At 37.9% G+C, this 15,106-nt stretch overlaps 1 protein-coding gene across 2 annotated transcripts; it reads left to right on the top strand.

Moving 5' to 3' along the window:
* The first annotated feature begins 2,148 nt into the window (after positions 1–2,148).
* hm13 (histocompatibility (minor) 13) lies at positions 2,149–15,106 on the top strand. Of its 2 annotated transcripts, none has more exons than XM_056449583.1 (12): positions 2,149–2,490; positions 4,368–4,466; positions 5,241–5,323; positions 5,408–5,496; positions 6,907–6,992; positions 7,808–7,933; positions 8,061–8,118; positions 9,385–9,468; positions 9,594–9,630; positions 10,464–10,566; positions 10,649–10,734; positions 14,378–15,106. In XM_056449583.1, exons 1-12 carry the CDS (start codon positions 2,299–2,301, stop codon positions 14,433–14,435), a joined length of 1,101 nt encoding a protein of 366 aa, XP_056305558.1. In that variant the 5' UTR covers positions 2,149–2,298; the 3' UTR covers positions 14,436–15,106. The 2 variants fall into 2 exon arrangements, with proteins under 2 accessions (XP_056305558.1, XP_056305560.1); XM_056449585.1 differs by lacking the exon at positions 14,378–15,106 and adding an exon at positions 11,490–11,661.

Here is a 15,106-nt window from a genome sequence, read left to right on the forward strand (position 1 = left end):
AATAGTAGCGATCTCTCTGCCATCCTTACAAAAATTAGGATTAATCTACAAGTGTTCCGTATGGAGTCAGCCGTGGGACATTTGTTTTGTCATTGATTGATTGTTGATGGAATCTTGTCTAGTCCACTTCACAAATACCATTAGAAAAAAAATAAAGAGCAACTCCAGCTTTATGGATGTGACATTTGCAATTAAATCCTACAAAATTAACTCACAGAGACAATAATAACAATATATTGAAACATCTGTAGGGTGATACAGTGGGTAGCACGTTCGCCTCACAGCAAGAAGGTCTCTGGTTTGAGTCTCAGCTGGGTCAGTTGGTGTTTCTGTGTGGAGTTTGCATGTTCTCCCCGTGTCGGCGTGGGTTTCCTCCGGGTGCTCCATTTTGAAAAGGAATATTTTCCTCCATTTCTCAGTGAATATAGGCAATGTATTTTGGTGTATTTAACAAAACTGATTTATAAAACAGATACATTTATTAAAATAAAGCGCTAATATAATATTGTAGAATATTGTATAGCTTCCTATTAAAAATATACATTTAAAAGGGAGATTTTTGAGCGGTGTACCTATATATGCTGAGCACTGTACTTTATAGAAATTCAGTCAATTAAACTGCACAACCCAAAAGAAGCAATGCAAAGGAGTTGCTCTCTATAGAACAAACATGATTGAGTTTATTGTAGTTTACATTTTTGCATTTATGGGGAAAAAGGCTTTACTATGGATTTGACAGATTGGTGTAAAATTGGCTTTATATTTGCACATACATATTTTTTCCTTATTAATATAATTTCAGAATAGTATAATTGGCAATTCTAAATAGTGATGTCATATTAAGAACAACATTGTTGACAATCAATTAAAAAGCTAATGTTGTTTTGAAGATTTCTGACCGAATATAATTAAAGTCGCATAATAAACAATATAAGAACTCTTATCACAATGGGCGTGGTCATCACTTAACGAACGTGCGAATATAAACTCAACTTTACCTTAATATGTGACAGATGTGACAGGTTTCCCCACAGTCCAAACACATGCGCTATAGGGGAATTGAATAAGCTAAATTGGCCGTAGTGTATGTGCGTGAATGAGTATGGGTGTTTCCCAGTCCTGAGTTGCAGCTGGAAGGGCATCCGCTGCGTAAAACATATGCTAGAATAGTTGGCGGTTCATTCCGCTGTGGCATCCCCTGATGAATAAGGGACTAATCTGAAGGAAAATGAATGAATGAATGACAGATGTGAATTTGCCACTTGTGTGACTTTGGTAAATCAGGCCTGTAGCCAGGGGGTGCTCGGGGTGGTTCGAATCCACCCCCCCCCCCCCTTCCCCCCCATCCCCTTCTGACAAAGTCCAGAATTTGGCCCCTATATGAGCTCATTTGTCCCATTTTTGACAGTATGCCATCGTAAATTGTGAAAGTAACCAATAGAGAATAACCAATAAAAGAAGACTTTTATTATTTAAATGGACAAGTTCTGACTGAGGAAATGAGCTGGACAGTTTGTTATTTTCCTATTGGCTACAGTTTTCATTTGTGTTTGATTGTTTTTCTGATGGATGGCAATAAATTAGCATTTAAAAATTAAGTATTTTTCAGATTTTTTAAAATTCTAATCATTACATTATATATAAAACTGTAGTAACTTACAGTTTAAATGCACATTTGTAAATAAACATACATTTTTGTTAACAAAAAACAGTATTATAAGCACTGTAGGAAGTATTTTTGTTGCATCAAAAAGTGTGGTATTGATGTCCATTCCAACAAGCTAATTTCGCACAAATTAGTACTTAAAATGTCATTAAAATGCAGCATTTTAACCTTAAATAACTGTAAATAGGTCCACTTTTTGAGAAAAAGAACCATCCATTTTAATAGGCTGGCTGTGGGCCTGTAAATCTAATATATTTGCTTGAAAACATGACCTAGACATGCTTGAGTATGTTTAGAGCACTGTAAAATACAAGCATACACACACACACACACACACACACACACACACACACTAGAAAGTGTTTCGTTATTTAGGTTATATTCTTCTTTTTGGCAAGGTGGACTAGATTTAAGAGTTCACACTACAGCACAGGAGGTGGCGATGTAAACATGTAAAACTGCTTTAACAGCCAGTCACCCGCCAGAAGAAGAGGAAGAACACTCACCGGGCTGATTTTAGGAAACGTGGCCTTAACAGCGATCGGTTCCCCCTCAATGAGCAGCGCACTCAGTGACACTCTGATTAAACTGCTTGTATCTAAGCGTATCCCGGTAACCTAGCGCGCTGAATCATGGCGGATGTGGAGCAGACCGCGGCGGCGCCCGACGGCTCCGGTAACGGCTCGGATTTGGTGAACGGGACCGCGGGCCGGTTCGTGTCCAGCGCGGAGGGCACGGCTCTGGCGTACGGCAGCCTGCTGCTCATGGCCCTGCTGCCCATCTTCTTCGGTGCGCTCAGGTCTGTGGGATGCTCCAAATCCAAGGTAAACTCATCTAGATGTGATTCAGATCAGTGGTGATGTTAACGTAAGCACCACGATTACTTTAAAACATAAACACGCAGTCAACCCGATCTGACACCGTATGTAAACACCAGTCAACTCAATCCTGATTTTAAAAACTGTTAACTGATCAATTTAACGTAAATAACCGTATAGTTACTGATGACGCGCGAGCAGTAATCATATTATCAGCATATCATATGATCAGCACAACATTGTTGAAAGTCAATAAAAATGATGCTAATGTTGTTTTGAATGTATCCTTAAATGCGATTTCACAAGCTAAGCTATATATAATATCGAATATATTTAAAGTAGCGGTAAACAATGAACGAAGCATAAAGCCATCTTTACCTCAGACAGTTGAAGCCTGTTAAAAACCGTTAACTGATGCAGGATTTAAAACTAACGTTACACTGATGACGCGCCATATCTTCGAGGCATCCATTGTGATGTTGACTATATTAAAATCATTAATACGCGATCTTGAAGATTGGGGTAACGCTAGTTTTTTATTCGGACATTCTCCATAATATTACAGAGAAGTATTAATTGCAAGTCATATCAGCCAGTGACTATCATTGAGGTAAAGGGTTTTATATTCACCCATTCGGATGTCCTCCTCAATAATACACAGTTATTTAAAAAAAGAAAAGTATTCTTAGCAAATTCTAAATACTGAAATCATATTAGCAACCAATGATTATCCATGTGCAACATTGTCGACAATTAAATAGTGCTGATGTTGTTTTGAAGTCATACTTGCAAGTGATTTCAGACCCAATATTCTAAGTACCGTGGTAAACAATATAGGGAGCGTGTCACTAGTCGTCACTGAACGAATATGCGCAACCAACTTTACCTCAACATGACTATCAAAGTACAACATTGTTGACAGTCAATAGTGCTAATGTTGTTAAAGTCATCCGTATATGATTTACCTATTTAGAGTTTGAGAACAATACTTTCTGACGTTATATTAAGAAGGTGAACGTGCAGATAACTTTACCCCATATAGGCTTGTACAGTGATATACGTTATTCTATTACTGGAAATGAATAAATATGCATTTCTAAAACAGCAAGCTTTAACTATGTGTTTTATTATGATCCCTTTTACTCATACGGAAGTCACATAGATTGAAATACATGAGTAATAAATGCATTTCCATGTATTTAAATAGATGTCAAAAACATTTAAATGTTAGATTTTATTCCCTTTAGAATCTGCGCACGCAGAAATCCACAGATTTATAGCCTATCATTGAGTCTATTTATTTACTTGTGTAAATTTATATTTATTCAGGCTTTTTTTATTAGTTTCAGCAATATTATTGACTAGTATGAAAATGTTTATTTACAATACAGTTTGTAAAGTCATATTTTCTGTCTTTCTGTCTCTAGATTTTATTATTATTATTATTATTATTATTATTATATGAGAGACTTGCTTTGTTTACCAGATGTGTGGCTCTGATTGCATTTGCATCATAAACATTAACTAAGTTAAAAAAGTTTTTATTTGATATATTAAGTTATTAGTTACGATACTCCCAAAATCATACCGCAGCAAAAAAATGTCCACAAGGTTCTGTCTGGCCCTCGAACCAGCGACCTTCTTGCATTGAGGCCACAGTGCTAACCACTGAGCCACCGTGCCGCCCTGTTAAATATATCTCACAGTATTTCTGTTTTGTAAGCAGTAGCTTTGTGGACTGTTGCAGTTCAGTACATTGTTGTATAGTTATAGCACACACTGTATTACCTAGTGGATAAGATCAGGATGATCAGAACAGATGCGTTGACGTTAGCAGTATGTTTAGTGATGATTAATATGATTTCTGCTGCTCTCTCTGTCAGGGATCTTCTGATATGCCTGAGACCATCACCAGCAGAGATGCAGCTCGATTCCCTATCATCGCCAGCTGCACACTCTTCGGCCTTTACCTCTTTTTCAAGGTGAGTCCACAGGGCAAAATTTTAAAGCCTTTATAAATGTAATCATACATTTTGTATGGTCCGATTGGTCGTCCGATCAGGATTTTTGTGGCCGATCACTGATTACCGATCACTTAAAGCCATATCGGCTGAAACCGGGTCTAACTGAACCCTTTTATCAATCATGTGTTTATAAATGTACATTACAAATATGACAAGCAACATGCTAACCTAAAACATAGCAGCTTGTGCTTGGTTAGCTTCTTTATGCCATTGGTTAGAAAATAGATCCGGTCAGGGGCAGAGCAACCAGGGGGGACGGGGGGGGGGATCCGTCCCCCTCACTTTTAGAGTCAGACCATTTAAAAGCAGGTGATTAATAATTATATGAATGTATGATCTCATATAGCCGTCCCCCCCCACTTTTAAAATGTCCGCTACACCCCTGGATCCGGTAGCAGATGTCGCATGCTTTTATTAACATTCATTATTATTGATTTAGGATATGCATTTCTGACTCCAATGCCTCATTATTAAACTGTGATTATAATGAAATATTCTTAAGAATAAAATGTTCCAATGTGTTCTTTGGAAGAGTGCATTGTGATTATATTATAGTGTCATTCTGGCATTATATAACGATGAGTGGCATAATATGGTCTTCAAATGACGATAATATTGTTTATCGCAATGTTTTTGTGCAATATATCATACACAGTTACACCTTTCAGCTTAAAATCATCTATTTAATTTCTTTTTCCTCTAATTAATCTGTTTATGTCATTATACCTGTAGGTTTTCTCACAGGAGTATGTCAACCTGCTGTTATCCATGTATTTCTTTGTGCTGGGAATATTAGCACTGTCTCACACAATGAGGTAAGCTTCTGAGATGTTTAACGCGCGCGTGAATCCTGTCATGTTTGCGATTTGTAATTGTGCGTTTGTTTTTCGCTCTCTCAGTCCCTTCATGTGCAGAGTTTTCCCTGCTAACCTGTCAAATAAGCAGTACCAGCTGCTGTTCACACAGGGCTCAGGAGAAAGCAAAGAGGGTGAGTGTGTGTGTGTGTGTGCACTACGCCTGCATTTACACCACACTGTCTTGATGGGCAATTTTTAAATGTATTTTTGATCATCTTTTAGACTGCAATGTGCGCATCTGCAATAGTCACATCAGAAGATATGCCATGTTGAGTCTGATTTATAGTTGACCAGGAGCCACAGAGTTGTGTTCAATTACTGTATTTATACCTGAATTTATATGATTTATGCACACCAAAAAATCTTACTTGCAATTTTTACCTAGTTTCTAGTCCAAATATCAAAAATAAAGTAAAAAAAAAAAACAAGATTATTTACTTCCTCCATTTGACTTGTTTTAGGGAAAACGTTTAAGCGAGGTTCATCATCATCAGAGCAGACGACCTTGTGCCACTGTTCATCATTGTGCACAAAGGAGGAGCAGTAACTGCAGTCTAGCACTTCAAATTTAATACCTGAAAGTTTCATAAGAGATGATTTTACAAATGTATACAAATAAAACATTTTATTAAATTAAAACTATTAAAAAGTAGCCGAAGGAAAGGGAACGTGATAAACTATTTTTAGAAACTATGATTTTTTTTCAGGGTGGAATTTAAAGTATATTAGGCAACTCAATTCAACTGGACTTAATATTTTTACACTTCGAATTGTCGACTGACTAGTAGTTTATTTATCACGTGGAATAAAGAGTCACTAAATTACAGGAGAAATTATAATCTGTAGACACAAGAGCAATAAACCAAGTTAGTGGCGCCATCTAGCGGCGGTGTGTGGATCTGTCCTGACATTGAGGTACAAAGTAGGCTATGAAGTTAATAAATATTACTTGGGTGCCTATTAAACTGCTAAACATTTAAACTGATAAAAATAAAACTTAACTTGTGTAGCCAATATCAAATATATATTTATTATTATTGTTGTTATTATTATTATTTCTATTATTATTTATTGTTTAAAATGACACACACACAATTTTTATTTATTTATTTATTTATTTTTTGGGAGCGGCGTGTTGGGTTATCTCGTCCTTTTTTGTCCTCTGCTGATCGCATGCCTAAGCTTTTTTTGACCTTGTATATGACATTTAAGGTTTAAGACTTAAGAATAAAAGCGTCAGAGTTTGTCCCTCGATACAGTTTTTAATGACTCTTATCGACGAGTGGAAAATTGCTCTACCTATTTACACTGCAGACACAAGGACACGTATCCCATTCATATGAACCAGGCCTGAGTCTGATCTGAGTAAATCATAATGGGATTTCTCTCTCTCTCTCTCTGTCTCTCTCTCTCTCTCTCTCTCTGTCACATGGAAGAAATAAATCAGAATTGGGTCACTTGAACTGTGTGGTGTAAATGCAGCCATTAAAACGCATTTAGTCTGTGACAGTAAAGGTAAAATGTCCTGTTTTCATCCACAGAAATAGTCAACTATGAGTTTGACACGAAGGATCTGATCTGCCTGTGCATCAGCAGTGTGGTAGGGGTCTGGTACGTCCTTAAGAAGGTACAGTGCATTCAATCTGCTCTTCGTTTAGATCAGCTTTTTATAGAACTCTGACAGCACATCTGATTTAGAAAACGTTATCCTTCTCACGCTCAGCTTTTTATATATAGGTCAAATATATTAATAGCCTGGTATATCACAATATGTCCTTTTTCTTCTGGAGAAAGTCTTATTTGTTTTATTTCAGCTAGAATAAAAGCAGTTTTTAATAGTTTTAAAGCCATTTTAAGCTCAATATTATTAGCCCCCTTCAGCAATATTAGTGTTGGATTGTCTCCAGAATAAACCACTGTTATACAATGACTTGCCTAATTACCCTAACTTTACCCTAATTACCCTAGTGAAGCCTTTAAATGTGACTTTAAGCTGAATACTAGTGTCTTGAAGAATATCTAGTCTAATATTATGTGCTGTCATCATGGTGAAGAGAAAAGACATCAGTTATTAGAGATGAGTTATTAACACTGTTATGATTAGAGATGTGTTCTGATCTTCTCTCCGTAAAACAGAAATTGGGGACAAAAAAATATACAGGAGGGTGAATAATTCTGAATTCAAGTGTATATATTTATATTAACAGTGTTCAAGTGCTTTAAAGGGATAGTTCACCCAAAAATGGATTCTGTCATCAATTACTCCCCTTTCCCTGTTATAAGCCATTGAGTTTCTTTCTCCTGTTAAACACTAAGGTAAATATTCTGAAGTAGATCATTTGAAAACACATAAATTAAATATCAAGCATTTCCAGCACCCGTCTATTCTTCATGCCAATAATATAGTAGTTTTGACAGAAGTGTTTGTGCGTTTGCTGACAGCACTGGATAGCCAATAACCTGTTTGGCCTGGCGTTTGCTCTGAACGGAGTGGAGCTGCTGCACCTCAATAACGTCAGCACTGGATGCATTCTGCTGGGAGGACTCTTTGTTTACGACGTCTTCTGGGTAAAACTGACCCAAATTATAATCAACTTTAATGCAGTTTTCTAAAGGAGTAGCCTTGGGCCTGCACAGTTTAGCACTGGCCTATAGTGTATAATTGAAATAACATGTGTACTCTGTTCGCTTTCAGGTTTTTGGCACTAACGTTATGGTGACAGTTGCCAAGTCCTTTGAAGCCCCGATTAAGTGTGAGTATCTGATCAATCAATCAGTCCATACTGCCTTTAGCTGATCACTCAATGACTGGCAGTGTGAATGCTTTGGATTTTAAAGAGCTGTTTAACTCTAGAACCACCAGTGCTTGCTGTATATTAAAAACCACCAGTATGGGTACATTTGCACAGATTCTGTTGGGAAATGGCTTTAAAAAACCTTATTTCAGTGTATTATATCACTGGGTTACAACAGAAGTGTGCAGCCATCTATATATACTGTTTTAGTTCAAGGCTTTTTTCAGTAGAAAAATAAATGCATTTATAGTCGGCACCGATAGCCTCGTGGCTAAACGTATAGTTCAATCGACCTATCCCGATCCATCAGATTATTCACAGATCAGTGCGCAAACATATAGTGCAATTGCGCTTCAGCAACCAATCAGATCCGTCAGATTATTTGCTAATATCCAGTTTACAAAGTTCCTTTTCCAATAAACCTGTTCGTCTTCTGGAGGAATTTTTGAATATTCATCATTAATCAAGCTGAATGATTGTATATGATTGTATTCAGTGTTGTCATTTGTATGTTTTTTTTGTTGTGAATGAATGTTTATTATGAAACCGATATGATTGTATGGTATATACTGGATATTCAGTATAGGTTTTGCCATGAATATAGCCAATGCTGCTGATATGTCATTAAAGCATGTATGCATACATACAGTTCAAGTCAGAATTATTCGCCCCCCTGTTTATTTTTTCCCCAATTTCTGTTTAACAGAGAGCAGATTTCTCCAACACATTAAAAACCATAATAGTTTTAATAACTCATCTCTAATAACTGATGTCTTTTCTCTTCACCATGATGACAGCACATAATATTAGACTAGATATTCTTCAAGACACTAGTATTCAGCTTAACTAGGGTAATTAGGGTAAAGTTAGGGTAAATAGGCAAGTCATTGTATAACAGTGGTTTGGGTTCGGGAAAAAAAAAGCTTAAAGGGGCTAATAATTTTGACCCTAAAATGGTTCATAAAAAATTAAAAACTGCTTTTATTCTAGCCGAAATAAAACAAATAAGACTTTCTCCAGAAGAAAAAATATTATAAGAAATACTGTCAAAATTTCCTTGCTCTGTTAAACATCATTCGGAAAATATTTTTAAAATAATAATAATTCAAAGGGGGCTAATAATTCTGACTTCAACTGTACATGCATACATACACAAACAAAGCAACCTGTACTGTACTTTTGCTGCTCGTTCTCACCTTGATTTTCCTCTGACCATTTTCCCAGTGGTTTTCCCTCAGGATTTGCTGGAAAAAGGTTTGGGCGCCAGTAACTTTGCCATGCTGGGACTCGGGGACATTGTTATTCCAGGTAAACACATGACGACAATGATGATCTGTAACACAATTAAACTTGTTTGTGTTAGGCAGTCCTGTGACAAGCATTGCTCATAAGACGCTCATAACCGTGTCCACTCATTTCTGTTTTTCATTCAGGGATTTTCATTGCTCTGCTCCTGCGCTTTGATGTCAGGTAAACTCATTAATTTGCTGTTAATAATTACACTCTAATGTGATTGTGGTGTTAATATCTACAGTTTTGGTGTTACTAATTACACTTTACTCAGTCAACTGAAGCTCATGCGTTTACTAACATTAACTTTAAATACATGAACAGTGCTTGGTACTGAATTTATTTAATAAAATCTTCATTGTTATAGTTCAGTTCTAGTAAATGTTTTATTTTTTAAAAATCTATCTAAAAGATTAACAAAAATTGTTGGCGCCGATAGCCTAGTGGTTAAGTGCGCCGACATATAGCACCATGGTGCTTCCGGTGACCCAAGTTCGATTCCCGGCTCGAGGTCCTTTGCCAACCCTTCCCCTCTCTCTGCTCCTAATACTTTCCTGTCTGTAACCTCTATCCTATCCAAATTAAAGGTGAAAAACACCTAAAAAAATAATTATTAAAAAAATATAGCAAAAATTAAGAATTATTTATATAAGAAATTAAGTATTTTTGTAATTAACTAAAGCAGTTAAAGGGTCAGTTCACCCAAAAATTAAAATTATCATTCACTTAACTTTCATCGTAACGCATATAACACATATCTGACTTTCTTTATTCTGTCGAGCACTAAAGAAGGATAGTTTGAAGAATGTTGGAAACCTGTAACAGTTGGCTTCCATAGTATTAATTTTCTTTTATGTTCAAACTCAAAGTTTAAAACCACTCAAGGGTGAGTAAATAGGGAGTACATTTTCATTTTGGGTGAACTGACCCTTTAGTGTAACGCTAACAAATAGAGTCCTGTGGTCTGATTGTAGTTGTATCTTTGAGACGTGTAATTTCCTCTGTTTCTGCAGTCTGAAGAAGAACACACGAACGTACTTCTACACCAGCTTCTTGGCTTACATTTTTGGCCTGGGTCTGACCATATTCGTGATGCACACCTTTAAACATGCTCAGGTAAATAACAAACTGATTTTTGCACTTCATAACAGAAATGAGCACTGAACGAGGGCTGTATGATCTGTGTTCTGTTTCCCAGCCTGCTTTGCTGTACCTGGTGCCTGCTTGTGTTGGATTTCCAGTGCTGGTGGCACTTGTTAAAGGAGAACTAACCGAGATGTTCAGGTAATTTCCTCTGAAAACTGAGCTTATATTCAGGGGTCAGGGTGCTTAAGGTAGATTTAGACACTAGATGGAGACACACAGTCTAAAACACAACAGAAACTTAAACAGCTGATGGAGTATACACTAACCTGTGCATTATTCAGACACTAGATGGAGACAAACGGTCAAAAACACAACAGAAACTAAAACAGCTGATGGAGTATACACTAACCTGCGCATTATTTAGACACTAGATGGAGACAAACAGTCAAAAACACAACCGAGACTAAAACAGCTGATGGAGTATACACTAACCAGAGCATTATTCAGACACTAGATGGAGACAAACAGACTAAAACAGCTGATGGAGTATACACTAACCTGCGCATTATTCAGACACTAGATGGAGACAGACAGACTAAAACAGCTGATGGAGTATACACTAACCTGTGCATTATTCAGACACTAGATGGAGACAAACAGACTAAAACACAATTATATTGAAATTATATTCATTTCGCAATATTTTTTTAAAGTAGAAAAATTAAACATCGCAATGTCAGTTTTGTTCCCCCAATATAATGCAACCCTACTCATTCTCTGTTCTCAGAAGGTAGTTACCTCTGTAGGGCACTCAGTTCATTATTTCTACTAGAAATGGACTTGATGCTGTTTTAGGGCCACTTACACACATCCTCCCGCTTCACCTTCTTCTTCTACTCTTTTCCTTCTTTCCCCACTGTTCTGTCCTCTGGTGTTTGCCCTCTGGCATGCAGCTATGAGTCTTCAGATGAGGTTTTGCCGCACACACCACGGCTCACTCATTTCCCCAACGTGTCGGGATCTCCAGCTAGTCTGGCTGATTCCATGCAGCATTTCCAGCTGTCGAGCCCGAGCCGTCGCCGACACCACACACCCTCCGACATGTAGAGACTGCACTCTGCTTTACATTACTGCCCTCTGCAGGTATCGCCTTTCATAATCTAATCTAAATATACAGTGTTATCTAATCTAATCTCATCTATCTAAATATACACTGGGGGATATAAGTATTGGACACGTCACCATTTTTCTTAGAAAACACATCTCTAAAGGTGCTGTTTACTTGAATATTTTTCCCAGATGTTGGTAACAACCAAAGAAATCCATATATGAAAAGAAACCAAATCTAATGAGTTTACAATGAAGTAAAATGAAATGGAAAAAAAAGTGTTGAACACATGAAGAAAGGGAGGTGTAGTTGGGCAGTGAAAGCCCAGACAGCAGCTGAAATCTCCCAGTAGTTCTTCAGCAACCCTCTGCCCTTCTTCAGTGTAAATGAAGATCAGTTGCTTCAGCTTGCGTGATGGGTGAGTCCATCCCTGCATCCCCAGTCTTTGCTTCCTCAATGGAAGACATATCAGAGGGATTGAGGAGATCGTCAAAGTATTCTTTCCACCATTTGACAACATCCCCAGTCGAGGCCAACAGCTTCCCACTTCTGCTGCAATCAGTGTCAGTGTGTAACTGCTTTCCTCACCTTTAGCTTCCCCCTGCAGGAGGATGGTCCCACAGGTTCTGTAGGATACAACTTGGCACTTGTATATGCGTTTTAACCCCAGGCTTGGCTCGAGGGTGGGGCTCTGGCTGCTCCATACTGGGTGACGTCACGGTCCTTGATGTTCCAGTGCTCATAAGGGTTTTTTTTTTCATTATAACAAATAACCATTTCAAGAGTTCACACTGAGCTGATGACTGATATTAAAGCTTGTTTGGCGTGCTGTCCCGGGAGAGAGCCCTGAGCTCATAAGATCCTCAAGCCCGGGGCTCCCTCCCGTTTGCAAGGCGAGAGGGGAGTTTGAGCTCAGGTAGATCTGGAGAACTCCCCTGCTGTAGTAGCTAATGAACAGATAGTGATCGCTCTTAAGAGATAACTACTGACTCGGAGCATGTCTATAGTGCTGATTTGGATTAGTCAATTAACTTAAGCTGCATGTATTTGGACGGAGGGATGAACCTGGGGGAAACCCACGTGAGCACAGGGAGAATGTGTAAACTCCGCACAGAAACGTTGGCTGGCTTGGTGGACTAGAACCAGTGACGTTCTTGCTGTGAAGCAACAGTGCTAACCACTGGGACACCGTGCCACACATCTAGGAATGGAGGAGGAGTAGGGGTGGAAGGGGAGATTCTTAAATGAAGATGGCTGTGATATGGAGCTGAGGGTATATATAGTGGCTTGGGAGTCGTCTGATTGGTGAATCATCAATTAGATAATGCGGGACCGGCCGCAAGCAATCATAAGCACGTGATCCTCTCGAAATTAGTTTATGAATAAACTTCATTTATTTATTTATTTTGTTTGTATTTGGCTTTTTACCAAAATCTGGTTCACAACCATGTCAACAGCTCTTTTCAAACATGTTCAATACTTTTCCCCACTGTATCTAATCCTCATTCTTGTCCTTCTCCTGTCAACACACTCATATACTTTAATAGGGCTGCACAATATTGGAAAAAACTGACATTGTGATATTTTATTTTTCTGCCATACATATTGAGTGTCATTTCACCAGATGACTTTAATGTCTCTATTTAGGAGTTTTTGATTTTACATTGATTGAGATAATTTTGTTGATCAGTACATTTTGATGAAGTATAATAAAGCGATCACCAATACCGAAGCAAAGATGCTAATAAAATGAACAGCGCTTTATAGTTTTCTGAGAGTCTAGAAGTATTCAGGTACATACATTGAATCATGAAATGTAAAATAACACACTATAGACTTCATTAATATTTTAATAAGTTATAAATTGTTACACCGAATGCTCAAAACTGCCTTGGAATGCTTACACAGTCACACACCTCAATAATGAATGTCAATGATGCCATTTTTGGTAAAAGTTAATTCAAAGTGTAAGAATAACTCCCATGTTTATTCAATGGTGACTCCTGTAACGATAAGCCTGACTGCACATTTCAGATGCTGTAATTTATTTTAAATACAAATGCTCACATTGATATCGATGCTGAAACCATGTATTGTGCAGCTCTACAATTTAGGCCCAGTTACAGCCCTGCCCACTAGTGTCCATCTCCATCTCATTAGCATAAACGGCAGCCCTGAGTGAGAAGCAGCCGTCTGTCCATTAGCCATTAGAGTGTTTGAGCTGCTGAAGATAATGTCAGCATAGACTAAGAGGATTATAGATGTGGAGTTTTAGATGAACAGCGACAGGAGCGACATAGACTGACAGAAGACTGAACACACACTCACACTGAAGCACACATGCACAGCACTGGCAACACACAGCCGTCTGTAGCTCCGCCCTCTTCTGTAAAGAGCACAATCTCATTTGCATTTAAAGCGACAGTGACCAAAACACCACAATCAGAATCAAAGCCTGAAAGGGTCAGTTTCAGAGAGCTGGAGAACATTATCTGTGTGCTATTCTCAGCTCAAACACACACTCTAGAGACTTAATTTACATCTAATTTACATTGTTTCTTGCCACCCTGTCCTCCATCTGTTAATTGTTTTCTACGTACAGTAATCTAAATAAAAACACACACAATGTGACTATAGGAATCTATAGGGACAGATTAGCACACGTTTCTCTTTATCTTTACTCCTAAACACACTCATTACCTCTCTGTCACTTGTTTTTATCGTCGCCCGCAGGTACGAGGAGGAGACGCCATCGAAAGAAGAGACAACCGAATCTGAAAAAGACAAATAAAAGCCCCAAATCAGCCCTCATTCATGTTTTGCATTTGTCATAGTGATGTGGTCGCGCACAAACTCCTCTTCGTCTGCTCATGGCGGTGACGTTGTGTACTTCTAAACTTCTTTTAACGCCGCGCAAAAGCTTTCTCAGTGCCTCTGTAATGAAATCACCCTGTTCTTTTAGTCATTTCAGCATTTGGAAACAGTAGATTGGTTATATTTACTTTCAAAGTTACATCTGTTAGAATTATAAAGTGTTTGGTTAGTAGAAGTAAGACTTTCCGCATGTAATTGATAATTCAGATATCATCCAAATCTAAGGTCCGGTACCTGCTCCTATATATCTGTTTGTTTGTAGGATCTCATGAGGGATTCAGTTTCTAGCTGTGCGTTTTATTTAATAAGGCATTCTGGATGACATATGTTGTTTTATTTTATGAGAAATCTGGGACCAATAAGAAAGTGTCTTGTTTTTCTCCCCCTGACAGTAGTTAAAGTATGAACTTGAGTAGTGCCATATTGTTTCTTGATCATATTTAATGCACCTCATGCTCACCATCGTTTTACCGTCTCTTCTTGTGTAATGCTTTTCTCAGTGTAAATGTTTGAGCTTATATGAGGAGCACTTCTTTGATTTGTCTTTATTTGCATTAAATGTGTGGTGTTTGCCACTCTGGAAAGGCA

This window comes from Danio aesculapii, chromosome 23, assembly GCF_903798145.1.
Source record: "Danio aesculapii chromosome 23, fDanAes4.1, whole genome shotgun sequence".
Classification (NCBI taxonomy): Eukaryota; Metazoa; Chordata; class Actinopteri; order Cypriniformes; family Danionidae; genus Danio; species Danio aesculapii.